General features: G+C 38.9%; 1 protein-coding gene across 1 annotated transcript; it reads right to left on the bottom strand.

Moving 5' to 3' along the window:
• Nucleotides 1–855: 855 nt before the first annotated feature.
• On the bottom strand, nt 856–12,360 carry LOC133629946 (suppressor of cytokine signaling 6). Its single transcript, XM_062021087.1, has 3 exons — nt 12,174–12,360; nt 11,538–11,612; nt 856–7,988 (listed from the first exon to the last, which is right to left on the bottom strand). The coding sequence occupies exon 3, from the start codon at nt 7,859–7,861 to the stop codon at nt 6,263–6,265; it is 1,599 nt and encodes a 532-aa protein (XP_061877071.1). The 5' UTR covers nt 7,862–7,988; nt 11,538–11,612; nt 12,174–12,360; the 3' UTR covers nt 856–6,262.
• Nucleotides 12,361–14,305: the final 1,945 nt, after the last annotated feature.

Below are 14,305 nucleotides of genomic sequence, written 5' to 3'. Positions count from 1 at the left end.
TCCAACAGAGAATTTTGACACTTCCCCACGATAGATCAATGAAGTGGTCACTTCCTGTGACTTCTTCAAGGTGAATTTCCAATAAAATAGTAATAAATACCAAATTTGGAGGCAGAATCTTGAATGGCATGTCATGCCAATATTTCAGATGTGTTTGAGGAGCAACATGAGAAATATCACTACGACAAAAATAAGTTGTAATTTTATAGGAATACTGTGACCTACATAATGAGGATTTCAAAACTAAAATTAGAATATCAGTTTAGGAAAATAAGCCTTACTTTTACCAGAATAAAATTAATTTACGAAAAAAAGTTTCACCCAAAATGTTTTTTTTTTTTTTACTGTGACCCCAATATTTATTAGAAGTTACTCAACCATAACACTACTAAAACAATGAAATTGTTTCTAGCAGTAACGACAGCACTTAATTTCCCTATTTGTGATTGAAGTCAAAAGAAAAGCACTGGAAACCAAATAAATACTTTTTTGAATATAGTTTTTTTTATTTATAATTTATAATAGGCAGATACAAAACTCTTAAAACTGTATCCAAAATGTGCAATAAATCACTGATTAAAAAAAAAAAAATACAAAAGACCATCTACTTTGGAAAGTTGACAGCCGATGTTAACCGCTTTGAACTAGTAATTCTAGAGCAGGGGAGTCAAACTCAAATACAGAGTGGGCGGGGTTAAGGGGTAGGAGTATATTTATAGCTAGAATTGACTTAAATTCAAGTACTTCTTATTTATATATATATATTATATACATATATTATATATATATATATATATATATATATATATATATATATATATATATATATATATATATATATATATATATATATATATATATATATAAAATAAATACTTGAATTTCAGTGTTCATTTATTTACACATATACACACATAACACTCCTCTCTACTCATTGTTGTATTTGAAAGTGCAATGATTTGCAGCCAGTAGCACAGCCTTTGAAGGAGCATAGGTGTGTGCAGTGTAATATTCTGGGTTGGAGTCAATAACCAGGCAAGGTGATGAAGTTACGTCTTTTTACTTCATACTTCAGAACAGACTCCCACACTTGTCGTCAGGGTGTGCAATACAACGTAAACCGTTGGCCAACCAAAAAGTAACTTTTTGGTTGGCCAACGTTTACGTTGTATTGCGCACCCTGACGGCAAGTGTGGGAGTCGGTTCTGAAGTATGAAGTAAAGAGCGGACGTGACGACAGGCTGTCCTCACTCAGGTCCGCACGGACCTGGAGGGGGCGTGCCTTAAGTCCGGCTAGAAATCGGGAGAATGGTTGTCCCGGGAGATTTTCGGGAGAGGCACTGAAATTCGGGAGTCTCCCGGAAAATTCGGGAGGGTTGGCAAGTATGTTCGGGAGGGGCACTGAAATTTGAGAGTCTCCCGGGAGGGTTGGCAAGCATGAGAATTAGCGGTGAATGTGGTGTTACCGCGGCACCGCCGCTGTATATAATCGGCGGGCAGGCTCTAGTATTAATTTGATATCACCTCAAGGGCCAAGTGAAATTACACGGCGGGCCAGAGTTTGACACCCATGTTCTAGAGTGTTTACTAATCACTCCTAATGCTCTTTTGAACTGAACTATAGTTAACAAATTGCCAATTTGTGTTGCTCTCCCAAAACGACAACACAAGTCATCGTGTGTACATACATTAAAATTGGCGACATTCGAGTTCCCATTTTGTTAAATACAAGAAAGGCAATCATTTCTGTAAGCAGCACAAATGTGTAAAACACATGACAAAGTCTTGTACCAATATATATTCATGTGAGAGGTCAACAAAACAGGAAAGGGACAGGCATTTCCAAAATATATTGTTGTAAACAATACCCTTCATTGAGATGCACGGAAAAGCAGTGATGCTTTAGTGTATAAAGGCTAATTCAAAACGTGTCAGCGGCCAGATCAAGCATTGTGGAATCGGACATTGAAGTCGTTAATGCTTTACAATGAATAAACAATTAATTGCAAATCATAACAGTATTACATTTAAAAAAACAGTTTAAAAAAAAAAACATCTTAAGTTCACATTTCAATCACATCCACATTCATGAGCTCCTTCCTGGACAGGATGCTGGTGTATCACCCTCTATGTCGGACACACACGACACCAAACAAATCAGTTAGCATCGATGGTAAAAAGAAAAATGGCTATCATGCGGACGGACCGTTCTCGGCAGGATGTATAAGAAGAGTATCCAAGTGCAAAAAAATGTATTTCTTCAAATGTAGTTGGTTTTCCTAATTCTATTTCATTCTTTTCATGTAGCCTCAATCCCCCAAGATGGCAAAAGTCAATAAAAATAAAATAGATTCCAAAAAAACGTTCATGCAGAATGTCCAACTCTTGTTTAACAGAAAGAAAACATCTGTAGTATAGTTTAGCATTACCTAGATCCTTCATTGCTATTAGGGATGTAACAATAAACTGTATTAATGCTAACTGTGGTAAAACTCTCGACGGTTAGTAATATCGCTTTAAATTTTGATAGCCGCACTTTGATAAACTTAGACAAACTGGCGCTAGCTTAAAAGCTAACATGAATTAGCGACATTAATGTCGTTCCTCATTAAAACATTACATACTCCAATCTAAACTTGTAAAAACACAATACTGTCTGAGCAACTAAGCTATTCAATTGTGCACATTAAGGCTAAAAGCTGTGCTCGTCGAGTGATCGGAGTTTACTCAAAAGGAATATGACATTGAGATGTTTTTACGGTGCGTTCAAGGACCAGTAACCAGAGTACGACACCAAAACGCCCACTAAAACAGTTATCAGTGAAATATAAGAAACAATAACATTACAAATTGTGGACTTTCTAACAGTGGGTCTATTTATTTTAGCCATTTAAAAAATCTAAAGATTTTATGTGTATATAAGTATTTTTGAGCACATTCAAGAATACCGCGATAATGATAACTGTGATAATTTAAGTCCCAATAAACATGAAAATACATATTTTTATTGTTACATCCCTAATTGCTATACAACTCAAACCTTGGAAAGGTTTTTAACGTGCAACACCATTCAACTCCTGGTCCTCAGATACCAAAGTTTTCAACTAACTAGAACTATGCGCAAACGGCCTACCAAACTAGTCTGAGGGTCTGTCTCCATGTACTTTTAAGGACACTAGTGTCAAAAGAGATGCACATAAATATTGTGAAAAACAATTCCTATCAAGGTATCCATATAAAGCACTTGTGTAGTGAAGTATGTGCTTTTCCCTTTACTTTAGAGCAGGGGTCTCAAACTCAATTTACCCTGGGGGCTGCTGGAGGTAAGGTCTGGGTGAGAGGTTGGGCCGCATAAAGTACTGTGTTCACTTCAGAATTACATTTTAGCCACATGACTACATTTTTCAACTACTTCTACCAGCAGCTAGTGACCCTGAGCTACTGGAGACCTTGAGTAAAATTCATATTTTGACACTGTTGAGTTTGCCAGAGGATGGTCAGACACTTCAGCTTCCTTAAAGTTGCTCTTTGATTAGGCCAACAGTAGCCATTAGGGAACAGCAGGAGATAATTACTCAACATAGTCAAAAGAAGAAAACCTTATAACCATCTCAATGCAACGGGTAGATAATTCATACACTATGTTAACTCAACATGTACTTTGAGCAACTATTTGTAAAAAGGCGCCACAAAGCATGCTAAGAGAGTTTTGAGGTTACTAAAGTTAAATGTTAAGAGTTAGCACAGCTGTTTAGGATTCACCATAGTAGAAGATCCCCCATGTGTGATTGTAGTGTAATATATATATTAACCACAAGTGAGACCCCCGCTCTGAAGAAATTACAGGCTAATGCGAAACTGTATTCTTTTATCGTGCTAATGATGCTAAGCAGCTGTAGTGGAATTGACATAAGCTGGGACCTTGACATCAAGCCAACCCTGGCTTTACCAAATCCTTTCACACAAGGCTCAAACAATTTTGAGGGATTCATTTGATCAGGGTCCAGGGCAGTGCCTGCATTTGAGACTAAAATACTTCCATACAGATTCAGGTTAAGTTGCAGTTTACCTTATATAGCAACATGTTTAACCTTCTACTGTGACATCTTTTCTTACTAAGGTTGACAGTTGTAGCCTTCAAAACATGCAAATAAGACTCATAAAAAGTGCAACAACTCTACCTGCTGTTTAGCTTTTAAGATATTCCCAATTTTTTTTTAAATACTTAAAAAAGGACCTATTATTCTCATTTTTTGATGTGTACCAATTAAAGACAAAAATCTAAATGGGAGATGAAAGTAGAAAAACTACTTTAGCATATGGTTGCATTCGTAAAAAAAAATTCAGAATATTATTTTGTGAATACCAAGCAAGCAAAGTATCTCCCACTGAATTGTAGCTCAAAGTATGAACACACGGTTATTTCCAAAAACAACAACAAAAAAATCCAGCATCATCAGTACCGTTTGACTTGCATAATATAGAATGGCTTCCACACAGCCAGATGCTAATTTAAAGCTCCTTGTTGGTTTAAGTATGCCTAAATTCCGGACCAGCGACCACTATGACTACTTGGACATGTCCCACTTGTGACAGAGCATGATGTTCATGTTTCAGTGCTGTTTGATTTTGTCTTTCCTTATACATCTTTGTGCTTTCTCTGGATCTACCTTAGAAACAAAGCATTTACCAGTTGACCATACTAAAGCACTAATTTGTAGCGTGTCATCTGTAGCGTGACAGTGTTGAGCAGATTAAATCATGATGGAAATACATACAGCAATTTGCCAATAATCTGTTTAACAAAACGAACGCAGGGTAACATGAATATCTGAACATGCGCTCTTTTGAAAGTTCAATAAATAATGTTCACAATTGGTCAGTCTCAAGGGAGTTGTGCCTGTGTTATACAATAAGTGATGTTTTGGTTCAATGGTAAAGTCCTTAAATCACCAAATTAATCATGATATAGGTTGTATTCAGTAATGTGACTTTTAAACAGAAGTAAACAAAGTGGTGGGCCACAAAATCAACATGGCTACTTTGCCAAACACACACACAAACAGTGTGAAAACTATCGAAGTAGGCAAGTGGTCTTGATCTTACCACTAAAAGCTGATACAAGCAAACAATGCAAACCATGCAATGAAATTTATCCTTGTAAATTATCAAAAAAAGATTTGTCGAGTGATGTCAAGGATTAGCCTTCGGTCACGTTCACAAACATGTCATTCTACACGACAAAACATGACATTTTCAAAAAGCACAGATGTCTACAACTTCTTTGTGTGTGGCTCAGTCAAGGAAATTGTTATGAAGACTATCCTGGATAAAATATGCATTGTTTTTGCTCGGGTAACGTTGCATTTCATGATTTAACGTCGCGTTTACAGCCATGTCTGTTGCCTTAATTTCGTTGCGCCGTTACAAGTATGTGTATTTTCCACCATCTTTATCGAAATATAACTATAGATCTCAACGTTGTGTATGTGCTGAAAGCTTGATTTACAATGCTGCCTTTGGTAAAAGCTTAACAATTTTAGGTTTTGCTCACATTTGATTTCTCTTTTATTTAGGCTCACCGAGTTGGTTTACGAAACACTCGTAGCAAAACTGCGCTTTTAAAACTCCAAAATAAGATAAAATACAAATAATATCAAGATGATAATTAAATGGGAAATACTAAACGATACAGTATATCAAACAAACCTTTACAAAGCGATTACTGCAAACTCATGTGTTTCTTGTCTCTTCTCCCTCGGGACTGTAGTGCACGCAACTTTTCTCGTCATCTTTCGTAAAATCTTGACATATTTCGCCCTTTTTGATTACCTCTCAATAAATCTGAAGAAACTTGTATCCTTTTCACGATTTATGCAGTTCCAACAGCCGAAAATAACAAGCATAAGGCATTATTCTTCGAGAAAGGCAAAATGCCACCCAGAACGCTATGACAACAGACGTTCGCTGACCCACCACTTTGAGCCTCGCATAGTTAATGAGCCGGAAGCGACACCAGGTGAATACAACCTATACTTCAATCTATAATCGTGAAAATGATTTTTTCCTCTCCTAATACTCCATGTAATATATGGCTAATGTCAGCTCTTCATTGGGCAACTCGTGATGGTTTGTGTTGTGTCAACCTCTAGACCAGAGCCTCCAGGTAGAACCAATTATCTCAAATTGTTACTTGTCTGTAAACCTTGTGTACGCTTAACTGAACACAAAAGTGCAAAACTGCCAGGACTGCTGTGTGGCCTCAGTAGTGCTTCTCCTGCAGGTAATCTTTCATCTTGTTGGGTAAGGGCAGTTTCTGAATCAAGTCTATTCTCGTGTATTGTCTAATGACAAAGCGACAAAGGTACTGAAGGGAACGCACTTGCATAAAACGAGATACAGGGTTAGTTAGTCTGACAGGGTAGGTTGCAGACCCTGGTAAGCGAGACCTTGAGTAACAAAAAGCACCATTCTCAGAGTCTTTTATAGAATGTTCAATTAGGTCCACAATAGAAGTGTGTCCCTCCACGTCCGGCTGCTCATAAAAGCTAAAGCGTCCATTAGAGTGTTCGATGCGGGTGTGAAGCGTTTTGCCCTGGGACCTGAAACTCAGGCTGAGCAAGTACCTGTCGTCCGAACTGTCTCTGACCAAAAACGAGCCATCGGCTAAATTGATTAGTTTTTCCTCTGCCTCCCAGCGTGTGATAGGGCCCCAGTACCAGCCCTGCCTCGCTAACTTCTTCAGCTCCTCTGTTAGGCTGGTCACCACCATAGGCCCGCTGCTTTGGACAGAATCGTACACTCGGCTGACCCCAGGAGCCGAATTCGGGTCAAAGTTGAGGTGGTGTCTAACTCTCTCAGCAACTTGACTGTCTGAAGAGCTGAAGCTTGAAAAAGTCCTGGGGATATGTCCATTACTGGTCATGGGAGGCAAAAGGGGAGAGAGAGGAGGCGGGACTTCTCCTCTTGAGCTTTGGAGCATTAAGCGAGCAGAACCGATAAGAAGACTATTAACTGAGGTTTCCATAAAAAGATCTGGAGGCAAAGAGCCCACCATTTCATGTTCCTCGTGTCCCTGGTCCACCAGGGGGGACCCAATGTCTGCCTCAGCCACCATCTCCATAGGAGAGGAGCTGTCCAGACAGAAGGAGTGAGACCCTTCCGGGTACATTCCCTCATCTAAAGGCATTGTGTACTGGATGTAGTCTTGGGGCGTCAACCCCAGCACCACAGGCACGTCATTATCAATATTTAAATGCAGGTCACCATTTTGGGACTGCTTTAAGGATTCGGCTTGGTCCTGAAAGAGCGCATCCATCTGAAAATTGCTGAATTCCTTTCTGAGTCCATTTAAGTTGGGGCTAGGGCTAGGAGAGTGAACCATGGCTTTAACTTTGACCTCCATCTTAATACAGCCGTCATCAGAGTTGACTGGCCGAAGAGGCCATGGTGAGGGGCTGTAGTGGTGACTCCGTAGCGATGCAGATCTCAGCGGTCTCTGGGCTTTCACCTCGTTGAAGCTAATGGGCACAGATGAGGAAGAGAAGGTGTCTTCATCGTCCGCTGAGCCAGTGATGGAGGACCCAGCTTTTCCCTTTGCTTTCTGCTTTGCGGATAACCTTCTCTTCAGTGATCCCATCAGGGTCTCGCTCTTTGAGCGGTTTTTACTCTGAACACTTTTGTCCTCCTCGCCACCCAGATTGCACACCGATAGGTCTTTGGTGTAGCAGCCACCAAAAAGTGACTCGTCCTTAGAGAACTCTGTGGTCACTGCGGGCTGTTGGAGCATGACAAAGTCGCCCTCCTCTTTGCCCTTTATGCTCAGGGACTTCCGAATGGTCTTCAGGCTGATCTTCTTCATTCTGATGGGGCCCTCCTCCAAAGCGGGGGCATGAGATGTTTCTTCTTGTTTCCTGATGAAAGTACTATCCACAGTATCCTCCCATCAGGTCGCACAAAAGTCATGCATATAGTGGAGCACCTAAACCCTTCAAAAAGAAAAAAAATGCAGACAGTGAAACATTCTTACAGTATAAATGAACGGTTGAAGCTGACCACATTGTACCCTTCTGGACATTTAGTTTTTTCCCTCTCATGCAATTCGATATGATTGACCTTTTGACCCAAACATTTTTTAATTTGTCCAAACTGAAGATTTATGATGCAGTATCATATACGCACAAACACACATAGTAATTATAAATCCTATGATATCCAAACTGATGGGATTCAAGTGTAACACATATATTGCACACAGATTTTTGGTACTTTGTTTACATAGCGACAGCTTGCTGATCAAGCTGATGTTTTTGCAGCCCACAGAGAAGTCTATAAAAACAGCTTTAATAAGGATGTGGATATTCAATACCGCTATTTTATGTTTTTAACACACATTTATCCAATGTTCGCATGTGCTTACTCAACACATTCTAAATATAAGATTTAGGGGTGTAACGATTCGTTTTTACAACGATTTGATTCAGAATTTGTAGTTGCCGATACAATTCAGATACCGTATTTTCCGCACCATAAGGCGCCCCGTGTTATTAGCCGCACGTTCAATGAACGGCATATTTCAAAACTTTGTTTACCTATTAGCCGCCCCGTGCTATTAGCCACACCTACGCTACGCTAAAGGGAATGTCAACAAAACAGTCAGATAGGTCAGTCAAACTTTAATATATTACAAACCAGCGTTCTAACAATTCTGTTCACTCCCAAAATGTAATGTGCAAATGTGCAATCACAAAAATAGTAACACTCAAAATAGTGCAGAGCAATAGCAACATCAATAACTCAACGTTGCTCATACGTTAGTGTCACACAACACACAAAATAAACATTTAAAGCTCACTTTCTGAAGTTATTACTCATCCACAAATCCATCGAATTATTCTTCTTCGGTGTGCTTCACTTGTTTTTTGGCACCATCTGTGAAGTGGACGCGCATGCAGTCGTAGATCAACAGGGACATAGCTGCGTGAAAAAAGTCACCCGGTGTCTTCGCTCATCTTTTCTTCATCCATCCATCCCTTCGAGTTAGCTTTTATGATGACGCCGGCTGGAAAGTTCTCTTTTGGCAAGGTCTTCCTTTTGAATATTACCGTGGGTGAAAGTTTCTGGCCGTTAGCATGGCAAGCTAGCTAGCTCACGGTGAAGGACGACTTCTCATTGCCTGTGGTGCGAATATTCACCGTACGTGTTCCCGTTGAATATCAAAAGTCAGTGGAACCTTGTACGCGTGTCTCTTAGTAGGAGACATTTTGTGGTCTTTACAGAAACACACAAATGAAATGAAACGTAATATCCGCGCGCTTCTTCTTCTACGGGGGCAGGTGCTCACCTTGGCTGTTGCTTACAGTAGAAGAAGAAGCGCTTCCTCTTCTATGGAGCGGTTGCTTACCGTAGAAGAAGAAGTGCTTCCTCTTCTACGGTGAAAAAAGATGGTGGCTGTTTACCGTAGTTGCGAGACCTAAACTTTATGAAAATAAATATTAATATTAATCCATATATAAGGCGCACCGGGTTATTAGCCGCACTGTCAGCTTTTGAGAAAAATTGTGGTTTTTAGGTGCGGCTTATGGTGCGGAAAATACAGTACTTTTTTTTAGAACTATACAATCCCAAACGATTCAATGAGTTGAAATCGATTCAGTTACATTTTAACAAAAAAAATCACAAATAAACCAGTGTGACTCTGAAATAAATATGGGATATTAGGTGTTTGTGATATATCGATTTTATTAATATATTGTCACTTTTTTTTTTTTTTTTTTCTTTTCTTTTTTTTTTCTACTCTTGCCACAGACCTTCCATAGCTTACTTCCTTAGGGGCACTAGCCAAACAGTTTATGCTAGTGCTAACGAGAGCGAGACCTTTGTTCCAAAGAAAAGTGTTGTCAGTACTTTAGTTTTGCAGCAACAGGCGTGGAACAAATGACTGCATATGGCAAAGTTTATCTAAAAAAGGCAGCACAATACATTTATTCCAGCACCTGAACCCCAAGCCGAAATGCAACTCTTTACGAGGCAAACAAGACCATCAACCAAACAAAGAGCTATGGTGGATTCATTTGCCCAAGTTATGTATGATGATACTATGTATGATGAGAAAGAAGCACAATGCACAGAGCAATCACTAAAGCAGTTGCTCTGCACACCGCCAAAATGTGTGAATGAAAAAGCCTTTGTTTATCCACTTCCTGAAACAAACTAAAGTCCTCAATGTTTTACTTGACTATTTTAATGGATACAATTTATAAAACTACATATTCATATACAGAAGTATTTTATTCAAGACAGAAATTTTAAGTTTGCACTTCATTGATCTCAATGTTGGAGACTCAAAACCCTTGACATAGTGAAACCCATGATCTACATCTTAAAGATACATTCAAACCAGTGCGGGTGGCACTGGGAGAAGGTGGGTAAAATGTTTTGCCAAAGGACACAAGCAGTCACTAGGAACGAAAGTGGGGATGGAACCTGGAACCCTCAAGGTGTTGGCTACTGAACACTGCATACTGTATGAAGTTTCCTATATTCCTGTTATTTCTTGTAAGGGAATTTAATTTACAAAAAAGTAAGTAAACAACAATTAGTGGCAAATGCATTAACATCTTATTTGAATAAAGTGCAACCAACATTTTAGGAGGAAACATTTCCTGCTCTCATTCTCAATATTTAGGCAATTTTCAATAAAACTACAATAACCGACATCCTAACCGTAGATTTACCTGCTAAATAATATTCCCCGACCTGGCCACACAGTATCTGTTGTCCGCCCTGAAATCGAAGATGAAGAACAGCATCCCAGCTGTGCAGAAGCATGTACGCCCCCTAATCCATGTTGATGGTGTTGGCCGCTTTCTTCCTTCCATAGCCTCCTTGATCCATCTCATGTATTAATTTTTTTCTGACGAAATTACTTTCCCATGCCTGCCAGTTGTTGTGTTCCAGAAGTAGGTGCATCACCGTAACTTGCTCCTTTGTGACTTAAAGTTGAGTTGTGGCTTTATGTTATTATGTTGTGGCTTTTGCACTCGTGCTGTAACTGACAGTTTTTATGTGGTAATTAAAGATTATCTTTTGCATTTGTGATGACTTTTCTCGAACCACTGTCGCCATGTGCCATTTTAGTTTTGATGACACTGCAGACGAGTAAGCAGACTTACTGGTTAACGTCCCTATCATTTAAGGTGCTAAACTTCATAGAAAGTCTGCCATTCTTAAATCCAATGTTTTCCTTTTTTTAATATTGATAAAATGTATCAATTATTTTTTTAAACAATCTTGAATCTCAACTTATCTTCCATTAGGCAAACTAGCCAAGCACAGATCAATGTAGTTAAATGTAATAAATATAAATCGATACATCAATTAATCGTTACACCCCTATTGAGATATATGTCCATCCATTCATTTGTATTTAGCAATTAAATGTAATCTACATGCTCAGACTCACTCCAAACTATTTAACATCAACATAAGGACTTGGCGCTGGAAAAAAATTAGATATCTCCTGGCTGATTACTCACCATTATGAGCAGGGAAATGGTGACTCGACTTGCCTGGAGGGGTCAAGTTCCACTTACACCACCTATCGTTGGATGCTATTAAAAACAAACAAAGGGAATATTGTTAGAATAGTGTTATAACTTGCTTATTAAACCTACCATCTTATCACAGTGCGTTAATAACGCGAAATAACAGCGAGTAGTTTTTACAACCATGCCCATTGACAGTGCCTATTGTGGAACTAGAAACTAGCCTAGCCTAGCACGGCCTACGCATTTAGCTAAGTCACACATGACATATTGAGTGTGGTAATTAAATAACAATAAGGCAGCTTAATCAAAATGAGGAAAACAAAAACATTGCTTGGTTGCTGAATAAAACGTGTCAATACACCACACAGCTCATACGACACAAGGTAGCATGGTAGCTATAATGCTAGCAAGTCTGCTCACAGAGTCCATGATTAACCTAAACGGCTTGCGTTTTCAAATATCCCCACAATATCTCCCGAGCCCGCGGTGGTGATAAATAAACCCGAATCCGTATGTAAGGGTACATAAAAAGGCTCGGTCTCTTAGCTTTGCCGGATAACGACAGGTAGCTTAGCTAACGTTAGCGTTAGCTACCTAGTTGTTGTCGCAAACATGTAACGTTACCTTGCCGTTGTTCTGCCTTCGAGTGATAAGGGAAAGCGTCCGCGTTTACATCTTCAGGGTCGGTACTTGTTTAAAAGATGAAGCTAGTCCGACACACTCCCGAATAAATTGACACCTTTGTGAGTGACAATAGGTTAGCACACTTGAGGAGCTCACGGCCTCTTCCTTTGTTGCCTGTTGAGCTGCTGTGGCTGGCAGGCAGTGAATGCAACACATTGGCGCTTCATTCCGTTTAAGCGTAGTTTAATTAAATGAAAAAAAACATTTGTAAAACATATAAGACAACCACTTATGAAGGTTAATTGGTGTCTTTATGACGAAATAATTGAATTTTAGCGTTTAAATTTTGCGAACTGATTTTTGTTTCAATTCAATTGCATTGAATAAAAAGGTGAATCTTGAGTTTTGAACAACCAATATGTCTACAGTGAATTTTTCTGCACCGAATTTTTGTAGACATATTTTTTTGTCAAATTATTATAGTTATTATAGTTTTTTTTAATTATTCAGGTGTATTCATCAAGTAAAACACACACACACACACACACACACACACACACACACACACACACACACACACATATATATATATATATATATATATATATATATATATATATATATATATATAAAAACACACACACACATATATACATATATATATATCCATCCATTTTCAACCGCTTATTCCCTTTTGGGGTCGCGGGGGGCGCTGGAGCCTATCTCAGCTACAATTGGGCGGAAGGCGGTGTACACCCTGGACAAGTCGCCACCTCATCGCAGGGCCAACACAGATAGACAGACAACATTCACACTCACATCCACACACTAGGGCCAATTTAGTGTTGCCAATCAACTTATCCCCAGGTGCATGTCTTTGGAAGTGGGAGGAAACCCACGCAGTCACGGGGAGGACATGCAAACTCCACACAGAAAGATCCCGAGCCCGGGATTGAACCCAAGACTACTCAGGACCTTCGTATTGTGAGGCAGATGCACTAACCCCTCTGCCACCGTATGTGTGTATATATATATATGTGTGTGTGTGTGTGTGTGTGTGTGTGTGTGTGTGTGTGTGTGTGTGTGTGTGTGTGTGTGTGTGTGTTTTATGCCCTATTTGTCAAAGATAACCCTGTTTTTTACTGCAAAAGCACAAAATATTGAAAATGTTCCCTCAAAAAAATGTCAAAGTGGAATATTTGATGTGAAGTAATAAGAGCTTTAAATAGGTCAATCATTTATAACACCATTATTTTTTGGCGCCATGAGAGTTGAAAAAAAACAAAACACTAAAATTATTGGGATGCACAAAATTCATACATAAGTCATACATAAGTCATACATTTAATTCGTTAGATCAACTTCAGATCCATCCGTCGCTTATTATTTTTTGTTTTTTAAATGTTTTTTTTGTTTACTTGTTTTATGCCTTTTTTGTCAAATAAGACTTTTTTTTTTAATATGGCAAATACACAAAACATATGAACCTTGAATAGGTCAATAATTTATGAAAACATTGATTTTGATTCATGATTATTATATTATTATTTTTGAGCTATTACATTTCACTTGTGTGCTTTTTTATTCCACTTCTCCATGTTGTTTTTCATTAGTTTTTCATAGCATTTTTAAAATGTGTCACGGGCCGTTAAAAAGTGAGCTGCGGGCCGCAAATGGCCCGCGGGCCGCAAATGGTCCCCGCACAACATTTTGGGCACTACTGCCCATAACATCTAATGTGATATCTCTTTGTGGACAAAACATATATCTAGTTTTGCTTTGATAGTGTCATGATCTAATTGCTTTAAAATAATGAACAAACTTTTCCTATTTGTGGTTGATGAGGAAGTTGAATCATGTTGACTGTGTTGTTTTTTATATTTGTATTCAGAAAAACTCTCAAGTTGATATAGCAAACTAAAAAGTTGGTTACCTAATTAGTGTCAGTATTGTTGTTAAAGGGGATTGTGTTTACTACTGCCAGGCTAATTTGGTTCCCGCTGAACATCACATTGTTTTTTTTTCCACACTGTCAAGCGTATGGCAGGCTTTCTCCCGACCTGCTCGGGGCAGCTATATGGGCAGACAGGCTCTCTGCAAGGACTCTAATTACTGGGCCTTATTAGGGGTTG

This window comes from Entelurus aequoreus, linkage group LG15, assembly GCF_033978785.1.
Source record: "Entelurus aequoreus isolate RoL-2023_Sb linkage group LG15, RoL_Eaeq_v1.1, whole genome shotgun sequence".
Classification (NCBI taxonomy): domain Eukaryota; kingdom Metazoa; phylum Chordata; class Actinopteri; order Syngnathiformes; family Syngnathidae; genus Entelurus; species Entelurus aequoreus.
The sequence above is the reverse complement of the archived record's forward strand: the minus strand, read 5'-3'. Positions and strand labels throughout refer to the sequence as shown.

What these genes read in the sequence shown, in the direction of transcription:
- LOC133629946 (XM_062021087.1), bottom strand. Translation starts at nt 7,861, where the DNA reads ATGAAGAAGATCAGCCTGAAGACCATTCGGAAGTCCCTGAGCATAAAG.